Source organism: Cervus elaphus, chromosome 32 (genome assembly GCF_910594005.1).
Source record: "Cervus elaphus chromosome 32, mCerEla1.1, whole genome shotgun sequence".
Classification (NCBI taxonomy): domain Eukaryota; kingdom Metazoa; phylum Chordata; class Mammalia; order Artiodactyla; family Cervidae; genus Cervus; species Cervus elaphus.
The window spans coordinates 41,714,977-41,729,131 of NC_057846.1; the positions used below are offsets into that span (position 1 = coordinate 41,714,977).

Sequence of the window (14,155 nt, forward strand, 5' to 3'; positions counted from 1 at the left end):
CTCATTTCTTATTTGAAGGAAAAAGACTTTCAGCTTCCTCGACCTTCCAGGAGTTCCAAAGGGCATATTCAAACAGTTGCTAACCAGGGAAGTGAGGGAAGGCAGGAAGAAACAATAGTGCAACAAGGGGCCTGGCGCGGTTTCTCCTCGGGTGATGTGCCTAGTAGTCTGTACATACCTTTAGTTCTTCAGCAGGAACTAGGACCGCCTCAACCCAGACAGAGGCGGTCACTTCAGGCTGAGCACAAGCAAGTGGACCCACACTGATTGGAAAGGCTGATGACTGAGATGGCTGGAACACAACCCTGTTATCTGACCACCAACCAGTCAGAGGGAAGTTCCACACCTTGCAGCCCTTGCCCCAAATTTTACCTATAAAAACTCTTCCCCTAAAAGTATCAGTGAGCTTGGGGTTTTTGAACATTAGCTGTCTGTCCTCCTTGGCCCTTACAATAAGCCTTTCTCTGCTCCAAACTCTTAAGTTTCTACTCTGAGTCGGACACAGGAACTTGGGTTCGAGAACAGAATCAATAGACACGAGCCTGCATACTTTCACTCACAGGATTTACTTTGCTTTGTGAAATTGAAAGCTTTAGGCCATCACAAAAGGAAGAAGAGAAGTTTATTTTTTTCCGTTCTTGAATCATGCCAGTTTCTTGCTAATATCTTTTCTCCAAGCTGTGGTTTTTTGTTTGTTTAGTCACTGCTGTAAAAGAAATATAGAAAAATAGAAATGCTACATTTTATAAGTTGTTAATAAAAGCTTTCTAATTTCACTTCACAGCTACATGCATATCAATTAAATAGTATACAAAGACGATTTATACTGTCACAATTTATTTCTGTGCTCCATGCAATTTGCAAACCCAAGGTTTTTTTTTTTTTCTTTTCTTTTTTTTCCCCTAAATCATCTGTGATAGCCACATTAAAAGGCAATGGTATAAACTAGTGTTAATATATGTCTCATTTACACAAGTTATACATGGGTCAAAGAAAATCATGACAACCTGTGAAGAGGGAATAATAATCATTATTATTAATAATGATTATTTTCTCTGTTTTTATATACAGAGGAAGAAAACTTCCAGTTGTCCTCTGTGCCTCTCCGACAGGTGTCCCACATACATATCTTCAAAATGAACTCTTTTCTACTCCCTTCTACTTCATCACTCCAACACCAAACTGGTTCTCACTTGCTATACATTACATCAATAGTAAAATATATCATTATCCATTGTGTCAGACTGTTTAAGTCTTTGTAGATCTCTTTTATTCTAAACCAAGTACATCCAGCCAGTCAGCACTTCAACCAAGTCTACTCCTGTTAGGTCTCTCAACACTTTGCTATTCTTTCATCTTATCCAGTCCTGCCTTCTTCACAAATTTACTGTTCATTTTGTTTCACTAGTCTCCATTTTGACTAAATCTGACTGCATTTTCTCCTAATTTATCCCAGTGAAACTTGTAAAAAGCAGACCATATCATGCTAAATCCTCCTTTACCACTTCAAAAATAATGCAACTACATTCCTATTCAGATAAATGAGAAAATGTAACCTTTCTTTCATGGCATATCAGACACCTGTCTTGGCTCATGATTACCTACGCAGATCTTCTCTTTCATCATCCGTAAGCTGTAAAGTAAATTTTCTTTTAGTATTTTAAGAGCATACATTTAGGAACAGAGAGCTCTGGGTTAACTATGTAGCCTTGCTGTCTTCCTGCTCTAAAAGCAATGAACATCACTTAAGCACTGTTTCTTTTCTTTCTTTTTCTTTTTTTTTTTTTAATTTATTTTTATTAGTTGGAGGGTAATTACTTTACAATATTGTAGTGGTTTTTGCCATACATTGACATGAATGAGCCATGGATTTACATCTGTTCCCCATCCTGAACTCCCCTCCCACCTCCCTCCCCATCCCATCCCTCTGGGTCATTAAGCACTGTTTCTTATACTCTACATCCAAACTGTCAACTCACTCTATTGGTTCACATTCAAGATGTATTCCTAAGATCATCTTTACCATCCCTGGTATGAGGTAACATCCTTTCTCTCCTGGATCAGTCCTGAGGTTTTTTTTTTTTTTTGTTTGTTTGTTTTTTTCCATTGGATCATTCATGTGCTTGAAAAGCTCCTACCCGGGTGCATGCATGGATATCCCTGCCAGCTCGATGCCTGGGTGAGAGAGAGGTGGTTTCCAGCTGCAGTGGAGCTGTGAATCTACCTGTGGGAAGCTCTGTCTTTGCCTGTGGGAAAGCCTGAATACCTGTCTTCTCTTTTGGCTAAGATAAGGCCAGTTGGATTTATGATGGACTGTTTACAATTTAAAATAAGGAACTTTGTGCCGGAGGTGTCTCTCTGGCCCCCAGTGTATGCCTGTATTCCTCTCTTGTTGCCCTGCATCCAAATAAAAACCTTCTGTGAGTTGACCCAGGTGACTCCTTTCAAACATCTAAACTGCATAATTATTTGTACCTCCCTTCAATTCATCACTGACACATCACTTGTTCAACAGGGCCTACTCAGTCGGCCATATTTAAAATTGCTCCTCAGTTCCTCCTTCTCTCATCTTTTCCATATAATGAATTACCTTTCAGCACACTTTACAATCAACTTATAAAATACGTTTATGGAATGAATGTGTCAAATTCTGGAGGCAAGTCCTTAATATAACCACAAGGTATAGCTGGCAGTAGAAGACTGTGAGAAATAGGGAAAAAAAAGCAAATGAAAGCATGAGATTGAAGCTATGACTTAAGAGTTGGAAAAACAATCCAGGAGATGGAGAACTCAGTGTATCGCTCCAGGAGAAAATGAGTGAAGTTGTGTGGAGGTGAGGAGTGCAGGTGAAGGCACTCAGCATCATGGCAAAACGACGATTGTAGGACATGAGAAGAAGACAGCCAAGGGCCAAAATCGTCACCTAAGATGTGGGCTTTTAATAACTTGCTGAGAGAAGAGGTAGAGGCTACTCTAGGCAGAAATAAGAGTACTTTACATTGAGGCTACGAGTTATAAATATTTTCTTCGGTGGCAGAAAAGGAAATAGAGATCCACTGACTTTATTCTCCATCATAGTCACATATGGCAGGTAAGTAAGGAGATGAACTTGTGATCTCATTCTTAGAAGAGTTTCTGAGTTTTTTCATTTACTCCCAGTGATGTCTAATATGTGAAATATCATATATTATGATTTCTTTATGCATTTAACTTAGGAATATTAACACAATATACCAAAGCCTTCTTTATCTCGTCTTATAAAGAATTATTCTTCTGCCTTGGAGAGTGAGCACATTTTAGCATTTGCCTGGCATCTACTGGGTCCTCAATAAATGTAAATACCATTCCCATCCCCAGTCTTATATCAGAAAATATGTGGCAAAGTTGTGGAGTTCTTAAGAGTTTCAGGACTTTGCTGGTGGCTCAGATGGTAAAGAATCCACCTGTAATGCAGGAGACCTGGACTTGATCCCTGGGTAGTGAATACCCTGGAGAAGGAAATGGCTACCCCTTCCCTGCAGGGGAGATTTCTTGCCTGGAGACTTCCAAGGACAGAGGAGCCTGGCAGGCTACAGTCCATGGGGTCGCAGAGTCGCACACAACTGAGTGACTAACACTTTCACTTTTAAGAGTCTCAACCCTGGAGTCTGATTATCTCAAACTCAAAAACTTACTACCATTCTATACAAGTGGGGAATTACTTACATTCTTTATATCTGTTTTCTTATTTCTAAAATAAGGAGACCAATACCCAGGGAGTTAATGAGGAAGAAATACAAATGTTGGGAGACAATGTGTGTAAAACTCTCATTTAGACAATTTGTTAACACAGACTGGTGTCTTAAATACACCAAACAAATACATGATTGCTCATAAATATTTCAAGAATGCACTTAAAATCTCTTTAAAGTCATTTCTTTTTACAAAACTTGTGGCTAATGAATCTGGATAATGTGAGGTAACATGAAATGTTTCTATAGAAGTATAAAGTAATATCAACACCAAATGCTTTGTTTTAGTCTTTCTTTTAGTATATGATAGTAACGACTGGATATCAAAATGATGAAATAATTGGAAACAATAAATGGAAATAATATATTTCCTATACTGAAGTAGTTAAAATATTTTTATACATTTAATGAATTATATCATTTTATTAATAATTTGACTATTTTACTTCACCTTTACCTGTAAGACTGATTGCTGTTACTACTGCTGATTTCTGATGGAGATCTGTATGAAAGAAATAGAATTGTTTTAAGGTTAGGAAGCACTGTAATCTTAAATAGACTCAAGAAAACAAAAACAGCTAGACTTTTACTAATTACTCAGTTTATATGTGCCAATATCTACTTTTCTTCCTATATCCCATTCAGGGATCATATATCCTACTGGTGTATATTTACCAATGGTAGCCTAACTTTTAAATATGTTAAACTTATTTTTGTGACTAATTTAAAGAATTATCTAAATCATTATTGACTTTTCCAATTCATAAACATGGTATGTGTTTACATCTGTTTCTGTTTTCTTCAATTTCTTTCATCAGCATCTTATAGTTTAAGGAGTATAGGTCATTTTTCTCCTTAGATAGGTTTATTCTTAGGTATTTTATTTTTGTGATGTGATAGTCAATTAAATTTTTTCTTGAATTTTTCTTTCTGATCTTTCATTGTTAGTGTATATAAATGCAAGAGATTTCTGTGTATTAATTTTGTAACTTGCAACTTTAACAAATTCATTGATGAGCTCTAGTAGTTTTGTCATAGCATCTTTAAGATCTTCTATGTAGAGCATCAGGTCATCTGCAAACAGTGACAGTTGAACTTCTTGCTTTCCAATTAAGATTCCCTTTATTTCTTTTTCTTCTCTGATTGCCATAGCTAGAACTTCCAAAACTGTTGAATAAAAGTGGTGACAGTGGACATCCTTGTCTTCTTCCTGATCTTAGAGGAAAGGCTTTCAGCTTTTAACAGTTGCATATGATGTTAGCTGTAGGTTTTTCATATATGGTCTTTATTATTTTGAGATATGTTTCCTCTATCCCCACTTTCTGGAGAGCTTTTTTCATAAATGGTGTTGAGTTTGTCGAAAGGTTTTGTGGCATATACTGAGATGATCATATGGCTTTTATTATTCACTTTGTTAGTGTGGTACTTCACACTGATTGATTTGCAGATATTTTTCCTTGTAGCACTATTTACAACAGCAAAGATATGGATACAACCTAAATATACATCAACAGAAGAATGGATAAAGAAAATGTGGAACATATATACAATGGGATATTTTACTCAGCCATCAAAAAGAAAGAAATTAAGCAATTTGCAGCATTTTGGATGGACCTAGAGATTGTCATCTTATGTGAAGTAAGTCAGACAGAGAAGGAAAAATATTGTATGACATCCTTTAAGTTCAGTGTCTAAATGAACTTATTTACAAACAGATACAGTCTTACAGACTTAGAGAACGAACTTATGGCTTCCAGGGGGGAAGGATGAGGGGAAAGCCCAGATAGGGAATTTGGGATGGATATGTACACACTGCTGTATTTAAAATGGATAACCAAGTAGGTCCTACTGTATAGCACATTGAGCTCTGCTCAATGTTATGTGGCAGCCTGGATGGGAGGGGAGTTTGGGGGAGAATAGATACATGTATATATATGGCCAAGTCCCTTTGCTGTCTAGCTGAAACTATTACAACATTGTTAATCTGTTATACTCCAACATAAAATAAAAAGTTAAAAAAAATGTTAAGCATTTTAAAAATTTCAAAATTAAGTCCATCTATTACTCTTCTCTACATTATCAACATGGAAGACAGGATGAAATATTAAAATATCTATGATAATGCTTCTCAAAAGTTAAAGACAATTTACACATGAATTCTTAAGTTATCATGACTTCAATTATATTATTTCTATCAAACAACTATGTGAATAATTATCTCACTTCTGTTAATGAGCTCCTTACTGAGGCCTCCCTTTCAGTTATGTCTGTTTACACTTTGTAGTAGTCACACAGCCTCCATTTTTCCTTTGGCTCCTATACACTCAGTTCTTGTTGAAGAGTAATATTATGGTGTAAAGTTTCCTTGTAATGGCTACAATTCTTTGGCTACAGATGGTAAAAATCAGGTTTCAACATCTAACTTGGGGTTATAAATCCCAACAGGACGCTTGTTTAAATTAGATATATTTGCACAGCTATTTATTTCTGCCTCTTGATGTCTGTTATCTAAATGATAAACTGTGGAAAATTCTGAAATAGAAGGAAATGCCAGACCATCTGACCTGCCTCTTGAGAAACCTATATGCAGGTTAGGAAGCAAGAGCTAGAACTGGACATGGAACAACAGACTGGTTCCAAATAGGAAAAGGAGTATGTCAAGGCTGTATATTGTCACCCTGCTTATTTAATTTATATGCAGAGTACATCATGAGAAACGCTGGGCTGGAAGAAGCACAAACTGGAATCAAGATTGCCTGGAGAAATAGCAATAACCTCAGATATGCAGATGACACCACCCTTATGGCAGAAAGTGAAGAGGAACTAAAAACCTCTTGGTGAAAGTGAAAAAGGAGAGTGAAAAAGTTGGTTTAAAGTATTCAGAAAACTAAGATCATGGCATCTGGTCCCATCACTTCATGGGAAATAGACGGAGAAACAGTGGAAACAGTGTCAGACTTTATTTTTTGGGGCTCCAAAATCACTGCAGATGGTGATTGCAGCCAGGAAATTAAAAGATGCTTACTGCTGGGAAGGAAAGTTATGACCAACCTAGACAGCATATTGAAAAGCAGAGACATTACTTTGCCAACAAAGGTCCATCTAGTGAAGGCTATGGTTTTTCCAGTAGTCATGTATGGATGTAAGAGTTGGACTATGCAGAAAGCTGAGCATGGAAAAATTGATGCTTTTGAACTGTGGTGCTGGAGAAGACTCTTGAGAGTCCCTTGGACTGCAAGGAGATCCAACCAGTCCATCCTAAAGGAGATCAGTCCTGGGTGTTCATCAGAAGGACTGATGCTGAAGCTGAAACTCCAATACTTTGGCCACCTGATGTGAAGAGCTGACTCATTGGAAAAGACCCTGGTGCTGGGAGGGATTAGGGGCAGGAGGAGAAGGGAACGACAGAAGATGAGATGGCTGGATGGCATCACCGACGCGATGGACATGAGATTGTGTAAACTCTGGAAGTTGGTGATGGACAGGGAGGCTTGGCATGCTGCGATTCATGGGGTCGCAAAGAGTCGGACACGATTGAGCGACTGAACTAGACTGAACTGAACTAACAGATACTGGTTTTGAGAGACTACTAGGATTTTTGCTTGAAAATGAAACTAGAATGGTTGAGAGCGGTACTCTGGGCCGTGTGTAAGCAGAGCAGTTATTTTGGAGAGAATGGACATGGACAAGAAGAGATGATGTCAGTCATCAAAGCCTTTGGGTGACGGAGAGAATGACCAGGTTCACAGGCATCCGGTTCCTTGCTACCCATTTGTGTTTCAGCCCTACATCATTGCCTGCCCTTGTAGCCCTGAAACAACTGACTGATGCTCTTGAAACTTAGGCAGATCTTGTTATTTATGGTCAGTGATATCTAAGTATACCATTTCCTCCAGAAGTTAGGTTCAGCTTTGCAACTATTCAGATTTTTCGTAGGTGTCTTAAATAAGAGCCCAGGAAGACTTATGCCAAATATTTGATTAAATCAACTTATAACAATTGAATGATTATATAAATTCACATATGAATCATGCAGAATACTGCCCTGAATTTATTGGTTGCTGCTAACATGTTCATAACTAAGATTAACTTACTTGGTAAGCAGAAGTGCTGATAGAAATTTTATAACATTTTATCTCTGATAAACATATGAGAAACAAAAATGATTTACTTTTATGGAGAAATGAGACCCACTTCTTTATACTTACTTCTGCATTCTCGTCTTCCTAAATATTTACTAAGCAAATTGTGAACTATACTTGTGCTACAGTAAAAGAAAGCTGTATGAATGTGAAATAAGTTCAGACAGAGAAAGACAACGTTCGATCCCATTTATATGTAGATCTAAAAAAACCAAAACAAACAAACAAAAACCACATAGATACAGAGAACAGATTGGTGGTTGCCATATGTAATGGGTTGGAGTGGGGATGAGCAAAATGGGTAAATAAGTTCAAAAGGTACAACTTCTAATTAAAAAATAAATGTCATTGAGGATGTAATGGACAGCATGTTGACTATAGTCAATAATAACTAACTGCATATATGAAACTTTCTAAAAGAGCAGATCTTAAAAGACCTCATCAGAAGAAAAATAAAAAATTTGCAACTATGTAACAAATGTTAACTAGAGTTACTATGATCATTTTACATTATATATAAAGTATTATACACATGAAACTAATATCATATATGGTAATTATACCTCATTTTTAAAAGAGAATTAAATTCTGTTGTAAAAAAAGGAAAAACTGAACAAGTACCTTAACTCTAATTTCAGAGACACATGAGCAATATTAATTTCGTGTAACATAGGCCATGTCCTTCATATGTGCTTTCCCTTACTCTTTGTGATCTTATATTTTCTCACCTTCCCCATATTCTATGCTGCCCCATCTTTATTCATCATTATTCAGTTTAGTTCAGCCACTCAGTCGTGTTCGAATCTTTGCGACCCCATGGACTGCAGCACGCTAGGCTTCCCTGTCCATCACCAATTCCAATTCATCATCACTGGCCCCATATATTCTGTGCCGCTCCATCTCAATTTATTGTCTCCGGCCCCATATTCTGTGCTGCCCCGTCTCTATTCATCATTCAGTTCAGTTCAGTTCAGTCGCTCAGTCGTGTCTGACTCTTTGTGACCCCATGCACTGCAGCACATCAGGCCTCCCTGTCCATCACGAATTCCTGGGGTTTACCCAAACTCATGTCCATTGAGTTCGTGATGCCATCCAACCATCTCATCCTCTGTCATCCCCTTCTCTTCCCACCCCCAATCTTTCCTAGCATGAAGGTCTTTTCAAATGAGTCAGCTCTTTGCATTAGTTGGCCAAAGTATTGGAGTTTCAGCTTCAACATCAGTTCTTCCAATGAACACCCAGGGCTGATCTCCTTTAGGATGGACTGGTTGGATCTCCTTGCAGTCCAAGGGACTCTCAAGAGTCTTCTCCAACACCACAGTTCAAAAGCATCCATTCTTTGGCACTCAGCTTTCTTTATAGTCCAACTCTCACATCCATACATGACTCCTGAAAAATCATAGCCTCGACTAGATGGACCTTTGTTGACAAAGTAATGTTTCTGCTTTTTAATATGCTGTCTAGGTTGGTCATAACTTTCCTTCCTAGGCATAAGTGTCTTTTAATTTCATGGCTGCAATCACCATCTGCAGTGATTCTGGAGCCCAGAAAAATAAAGTCTGACACTGTTTCTCCATCTATTTCCCATGAAGTGATGGGACCAGATGCCATGATCTTAGTTTTCTGAATGTTCAGTTTTAAGCCAACTTTTCCACTCTCCTCTTTCAATTTCATCAAGAGGCTCTTTTGTTCTTCTTCACTTTCTGCCATAAGGGTGGTGTCATCTGCATATCTGAGGTTATTATTTCTCCCGGCAATCTTGATTCCAGCTTGAGCTTCATCCAGCCCAGCATTTCTCACGATGTACTGTGCATATAAATTAAATAAGCATGGTGACGATATGCAACCTTGACGTACTCCTTTTCCTATTTGGTAAAATCTGTTGTTCCATATTCAGTTCTAATTGTTGTTTCCTGACCTGCATACAGGTTTCTCAAGAGGCAGGTCAGATGGTCTGGTATTCCCATCTCTTTAAGAATTTTCCACAGTTTATTGTGATCCATACTGTCAAAAGCTTTGGCAGAGTCAATAAAGCAGAAATAGTTGTTTTTCTGGAAGTCTTTTACCTTCCAGCATTTTCTAGCTTCTTGGCACTACCAAATGTCAAGACAAGGAAAATGGGGTTGCTTAGGAAGTGGACAGAACCCTCAAAAGCAATTATTGCCAACATGACTTTCTACTAGAAAGATACTGAGGATTTACTGAGTAAATTCAGTTGTTCCTGGGCCTATATGGACATGAAGGATATCCATGTGCCTAAAGTTTGAAAAAAAGATCTGGTATATTTCTAAACATTTGGTAGGCTTATAAGCATTATAAGTGACTTATAAGCCACCATTTGGTGGCCCAAATGGTAAAGAATCTGCCTGAAGTGCAGGAGTGAAAGTGAAAGTCGCTCAGTCAAGTCCGACTCTTTGCGACCCCATGGCCTATACTGTTCATGGAATTTTCCAGGCCATAGTCCTGGAGCCTTTCCCTTCTCCAGGGGATCTTCCCAACCCAAGGATCAAACCCAGGTCTCCCGCATTGCATGCGGATTCTTTACCTGCTGAGCCATAAGGGAAGCCCTTGGTGCTGGAGGCCCCTGTTCAGTTCTCTGGGTTGGGAAGATACCCTGCAGGAGGGCATGGCCAATCACTCCAGTATTCCTGCCAGGAGAATCCCCATGAAAAGAGGAGCCTGGGCGGGCTACAGTCCATGAGGTCACAAAGTGTCAGACACGACTGAGAGACTAAGAACACACGCACAGGCACACACAGGCACAGGCATTAAGCCAATCCATAGTGAAAGTGAAAGTGAAGTCACTCAGTCGTGTCCGACTCTTTGCGACCCCGTGGACTGTAGCCCACCAGGCTCCTCCATCCATGGGATTCTCCAGGCAAGAATACTGGAGTGAGTTGCCATTTCCTTATCCAGGGGATCTTCCTGACCCAGGGATCAAACCCAGGTCTCCCGCATTGCAGGCACATGCTTTAACCTCTGAGCCACGAGTTCCTATTTATAATATTCTGAATAACATTTGTATTTTCTCATAAAGCCTTTCAGATATTAAATATTTAAAAAGTGTTTACTTACTCCCCACTTATTGTTCCCTCTTTGTTCCAAAATATCTTCATTTTATTCCATTTAAGAGCAATGATAGCAGTTAAAATGAAGAAAGGTAGGAAAACGTAGAGACTGATCATAAGGTTATTTTTTTGAGAGGCACCACGTGGTTTTATCAAGTCTGTAGTTTTAGCTGAAGACATAACAATATCTTTTAACTTTTGAAAGGTGATATAAATCATTTTAGTAATTTGAATTATAAAAATTTGGAATTTAAATAATATAATCATAGAACAAATAAATTTAAACTTAAAAGTGCTTCCCAAACTTCTGTGACTATACCCCAAAGTGCATTATATATTTCCCTTAAATATATGTAATTTAATCTTTATATGTATATTTAATATTTATGTGCTACATTCTAATGTATTTCATTCTATTATACTATCATATTCCTATCATACTGCACTGCTATTTAGAATATATTGGGTTGATATTACCATCTAACAGATTCCTTTATTTAAAAAATAGAGAAAAAAAAACAAAAAACAACAGACCTCCCCTGGAGAAAGGAATGGCTACCCACTCCAATATTCTTGCCTAGGAAATCCCATGGACACAGGAACCTGGCAGGCTCCATGGGGTTGCAAAAAGTCAGACATGACTTAGCAACTAACACTAATACTCTCACTCTCAGCATGGATTTTCTAGTTCCAAGTCACCCTTTGGGGAACTGCCTTATTTTGCACTGCTTTGTGTAAAATTAAAGACTAGTATCTAAGACCAAAAAAAGAAATATTTTAAAAATTATTTAGTGAAAATTACATATATAACTAAGGCTAATTAAAAAGAAAGAGTAATAATAGATAAGGTTAAATTTACATAACAAATGTATAGAGTGATATTGCTTTAATTTTTATTGCATTAATTTAAAAAAATTGATATTCCTCTTGTTGTTATAAAGATATTGCATAAAACTACAAAAATAAATCTATGGCCAATTGGTCCAAATAAGCAAAAGGAATAAACCAGAAAATTAAAATAAAAAAAACCATATAAACCAAGCAATCAAAATTACCACCAAACCAATTATGATGATACTGTGTGTATTCATGGGCATGCTCAGTCACTCAGTTGTCTAAATCTTTGCGACCCCATGGACTGTAGCTTGCCAGGTTATTTTGTCCATTGAATTTTTCAGACAAGAATACTGGAGTGGGTTGCCATTCCCTTCTCAGTGGATCTTCCCCTCTGATGGATTGAACCTACCTCTCTTGCATCTCCTGCATTGGCAGGTGTATTCTTTACCATTGCACCACCTCATGATATTAAGTGTAAACAAATTTAATGCCCTCTCAAAACGACAAAAGAATCTGTGCCACTGAAACACAGGTGCAATCCAATTATATGTTGATTCAAAATAATTTACCAAGCTGCCGTACATCACAGAAAGCTCAGCTCGCGCCTCTGTGATGACCTAGAGGTGTGGAGATGAGAGGGAAGCTCAAGAGGGAAGGGATATATGTATACTTATAGCTGACTCATATTGTTGTACAGCAGAAACTAACACAATATTGGAAAGCAATTATACTCCAATTAAAAAATAAATTTAAAAACATCTGGTTTTCAATAACTTTTGTATATGGATCCAAGCTTTATTTTCCCTTGTGTAGCATGACATTTTAAATACTAGCCTTTAATATTAAACAAGCAAAAAAGAAAAAAAAAGCTTTTAACGTATATGCAGAGTACATCATGCAAAATGCTGGGATGGATGAATCACAAGTTGGAATCAAGAATCTCTCTCGCTGGAGGAAATATCAACAACCTCACCTATGCAGATGATACCATTCCAACAGCAGAAAGTGAAGAGGAACTAATGAACTTCTTGATGACAGTGAAAGAGTTGGCTTAAAGCTCAACATTCAGATAACAAAGATCATGGCATCTGGGCCTATCACTTCATGCCAAATAGAAGGGGAAAAAGTGGTAACAGTGACAGATTTTCTTTCTTTGGGCTCCAAAATCACTGGGGATGGTGACAGCAGTCATGAGATTAAAAGATACTTGATCCTTGGAAGAAAAGTTATGACACACCTAGACAGGGTATTAAAAAGCAGAGACATCAATTTGTGGACAAAGGTACATCTAGTCAAAACAATTGTTTTTCCAGTAGTCATGTACGGATATGAGAGTTGGACCATAAAGATGGCTGAGTGCTGAAGAATTGATGCTTTCGAGTTGTGGTGCTGGAGGAGACTCTTGAGAGTCCCTTGGACAGCAAGGAGAGCAAACCAGTCAATCCTAAAGGAAATCAACCCTGAATATTCACTGGAAGGACTGATGCTAAAGTTGCAATAGTTTGGCCACCTGATGTGAAGAGCCTACTTGTTGGAAAAGATCTGATACTGGGAAAGATTGAAGGCAAGAGGAGAAGGGGGCAACAAAAGATGAGATGGTTGGATGCCATTACTGACTCAGTGGACATGAATGTGAGCAAACTCTAGGAGCTAGTGAAGGACGGGGAAGCCTGGCAGTGATGCAGTTCATGGGATCGCCTAAGAGTCAAATGTAACTGAACAGCAACAAATCTAGAAAACTGCTGTATAAATAAAAAAAAATCTGGGAAACCATGGTTAAAATTAACATGACATATTAAAATGTTCATGGCTAGATTTGAATTAAAAGCACATACAACATTATGATTGAGAACATAATCTATAGCTGTGCTATATATAATAGCACTACAAAGTGACCGTTTACTTGTCATTAGGTAAAATAAAATGAAAATGTTAGTTCCTTGATTGCATTTTCCACATGTTCACTGCTTAATAGCCACATAGACAGTGGGGCTGTAAGGATACAGAAGACTCTGTTGGAGCAGTCATTTAGTTACTAACATATATCGTCGCCTAGACTCCAAAATCCATCATCAATACTTCCTCCTGGCGATGAGGGTGTATCCAAACAATCTGGGGGCACATATCCAGCATCACAGTGACAATTTAAGCGAGAATTGCAAACCTGGAATGAAACCAAAATAAAGAAGACCATTTTTTATGTCATATAAACATTAAATGGATTAGTATTGATTGTGAGCCAAAGCAAATGATTAAAGTAATGCAATTTGGTATGTTACAGACTGTTTTTATTTCAATGTGGAAAATAACTATAAAATAGAATGCAATGCAAGAAATGTCCATTCAATGCTTTTTAAATGCTACAGAGGGTTTCTCT

General features: G+C 37.8%; 1 protein-coding gene across 4 annotated transcripts in view; it reads right to left on the bottom strand.

Moving 5' to 3' along the window:
- Positions 1–616: 616 nt before the first annotated feature.
- Positions 617–14,155, bottom strand: part of LOC122688102 (A disintegrin and metallopeptidase domain 3-like) — a 125,392-nt gene continuing 111,853 nt past the window's right edge. For 2 of the 4 annotated variants that reach the window (XM_043893923.1, XM_043893920.1), the window contains 4 exons: positions 13,819–13,942; positions 10,949–11,111; positions 4,189–4,233; positions 617–706 (listed from right to left, as the gene is read on the bottom strand). In XM_043893923.1, the coding sequence (XP_043749858.1) occupies positions 697–706; positions 4,189–4,233; positions 10,949–11,111; positions 13,819–13,942 (342 nt within the window). In that variant the 3' untranslated portion in view covers positions 617–696. Of the gene's footprint in view, positions 707–4,188; positions 4,234–10,948; positions 11,112–13,782; positions 13,943–14,155 lie in introns of those variants that run through there. The other 2 variants (XM_043893921.1, XM_043893922.1) reach the window with 2 other exon arrangements.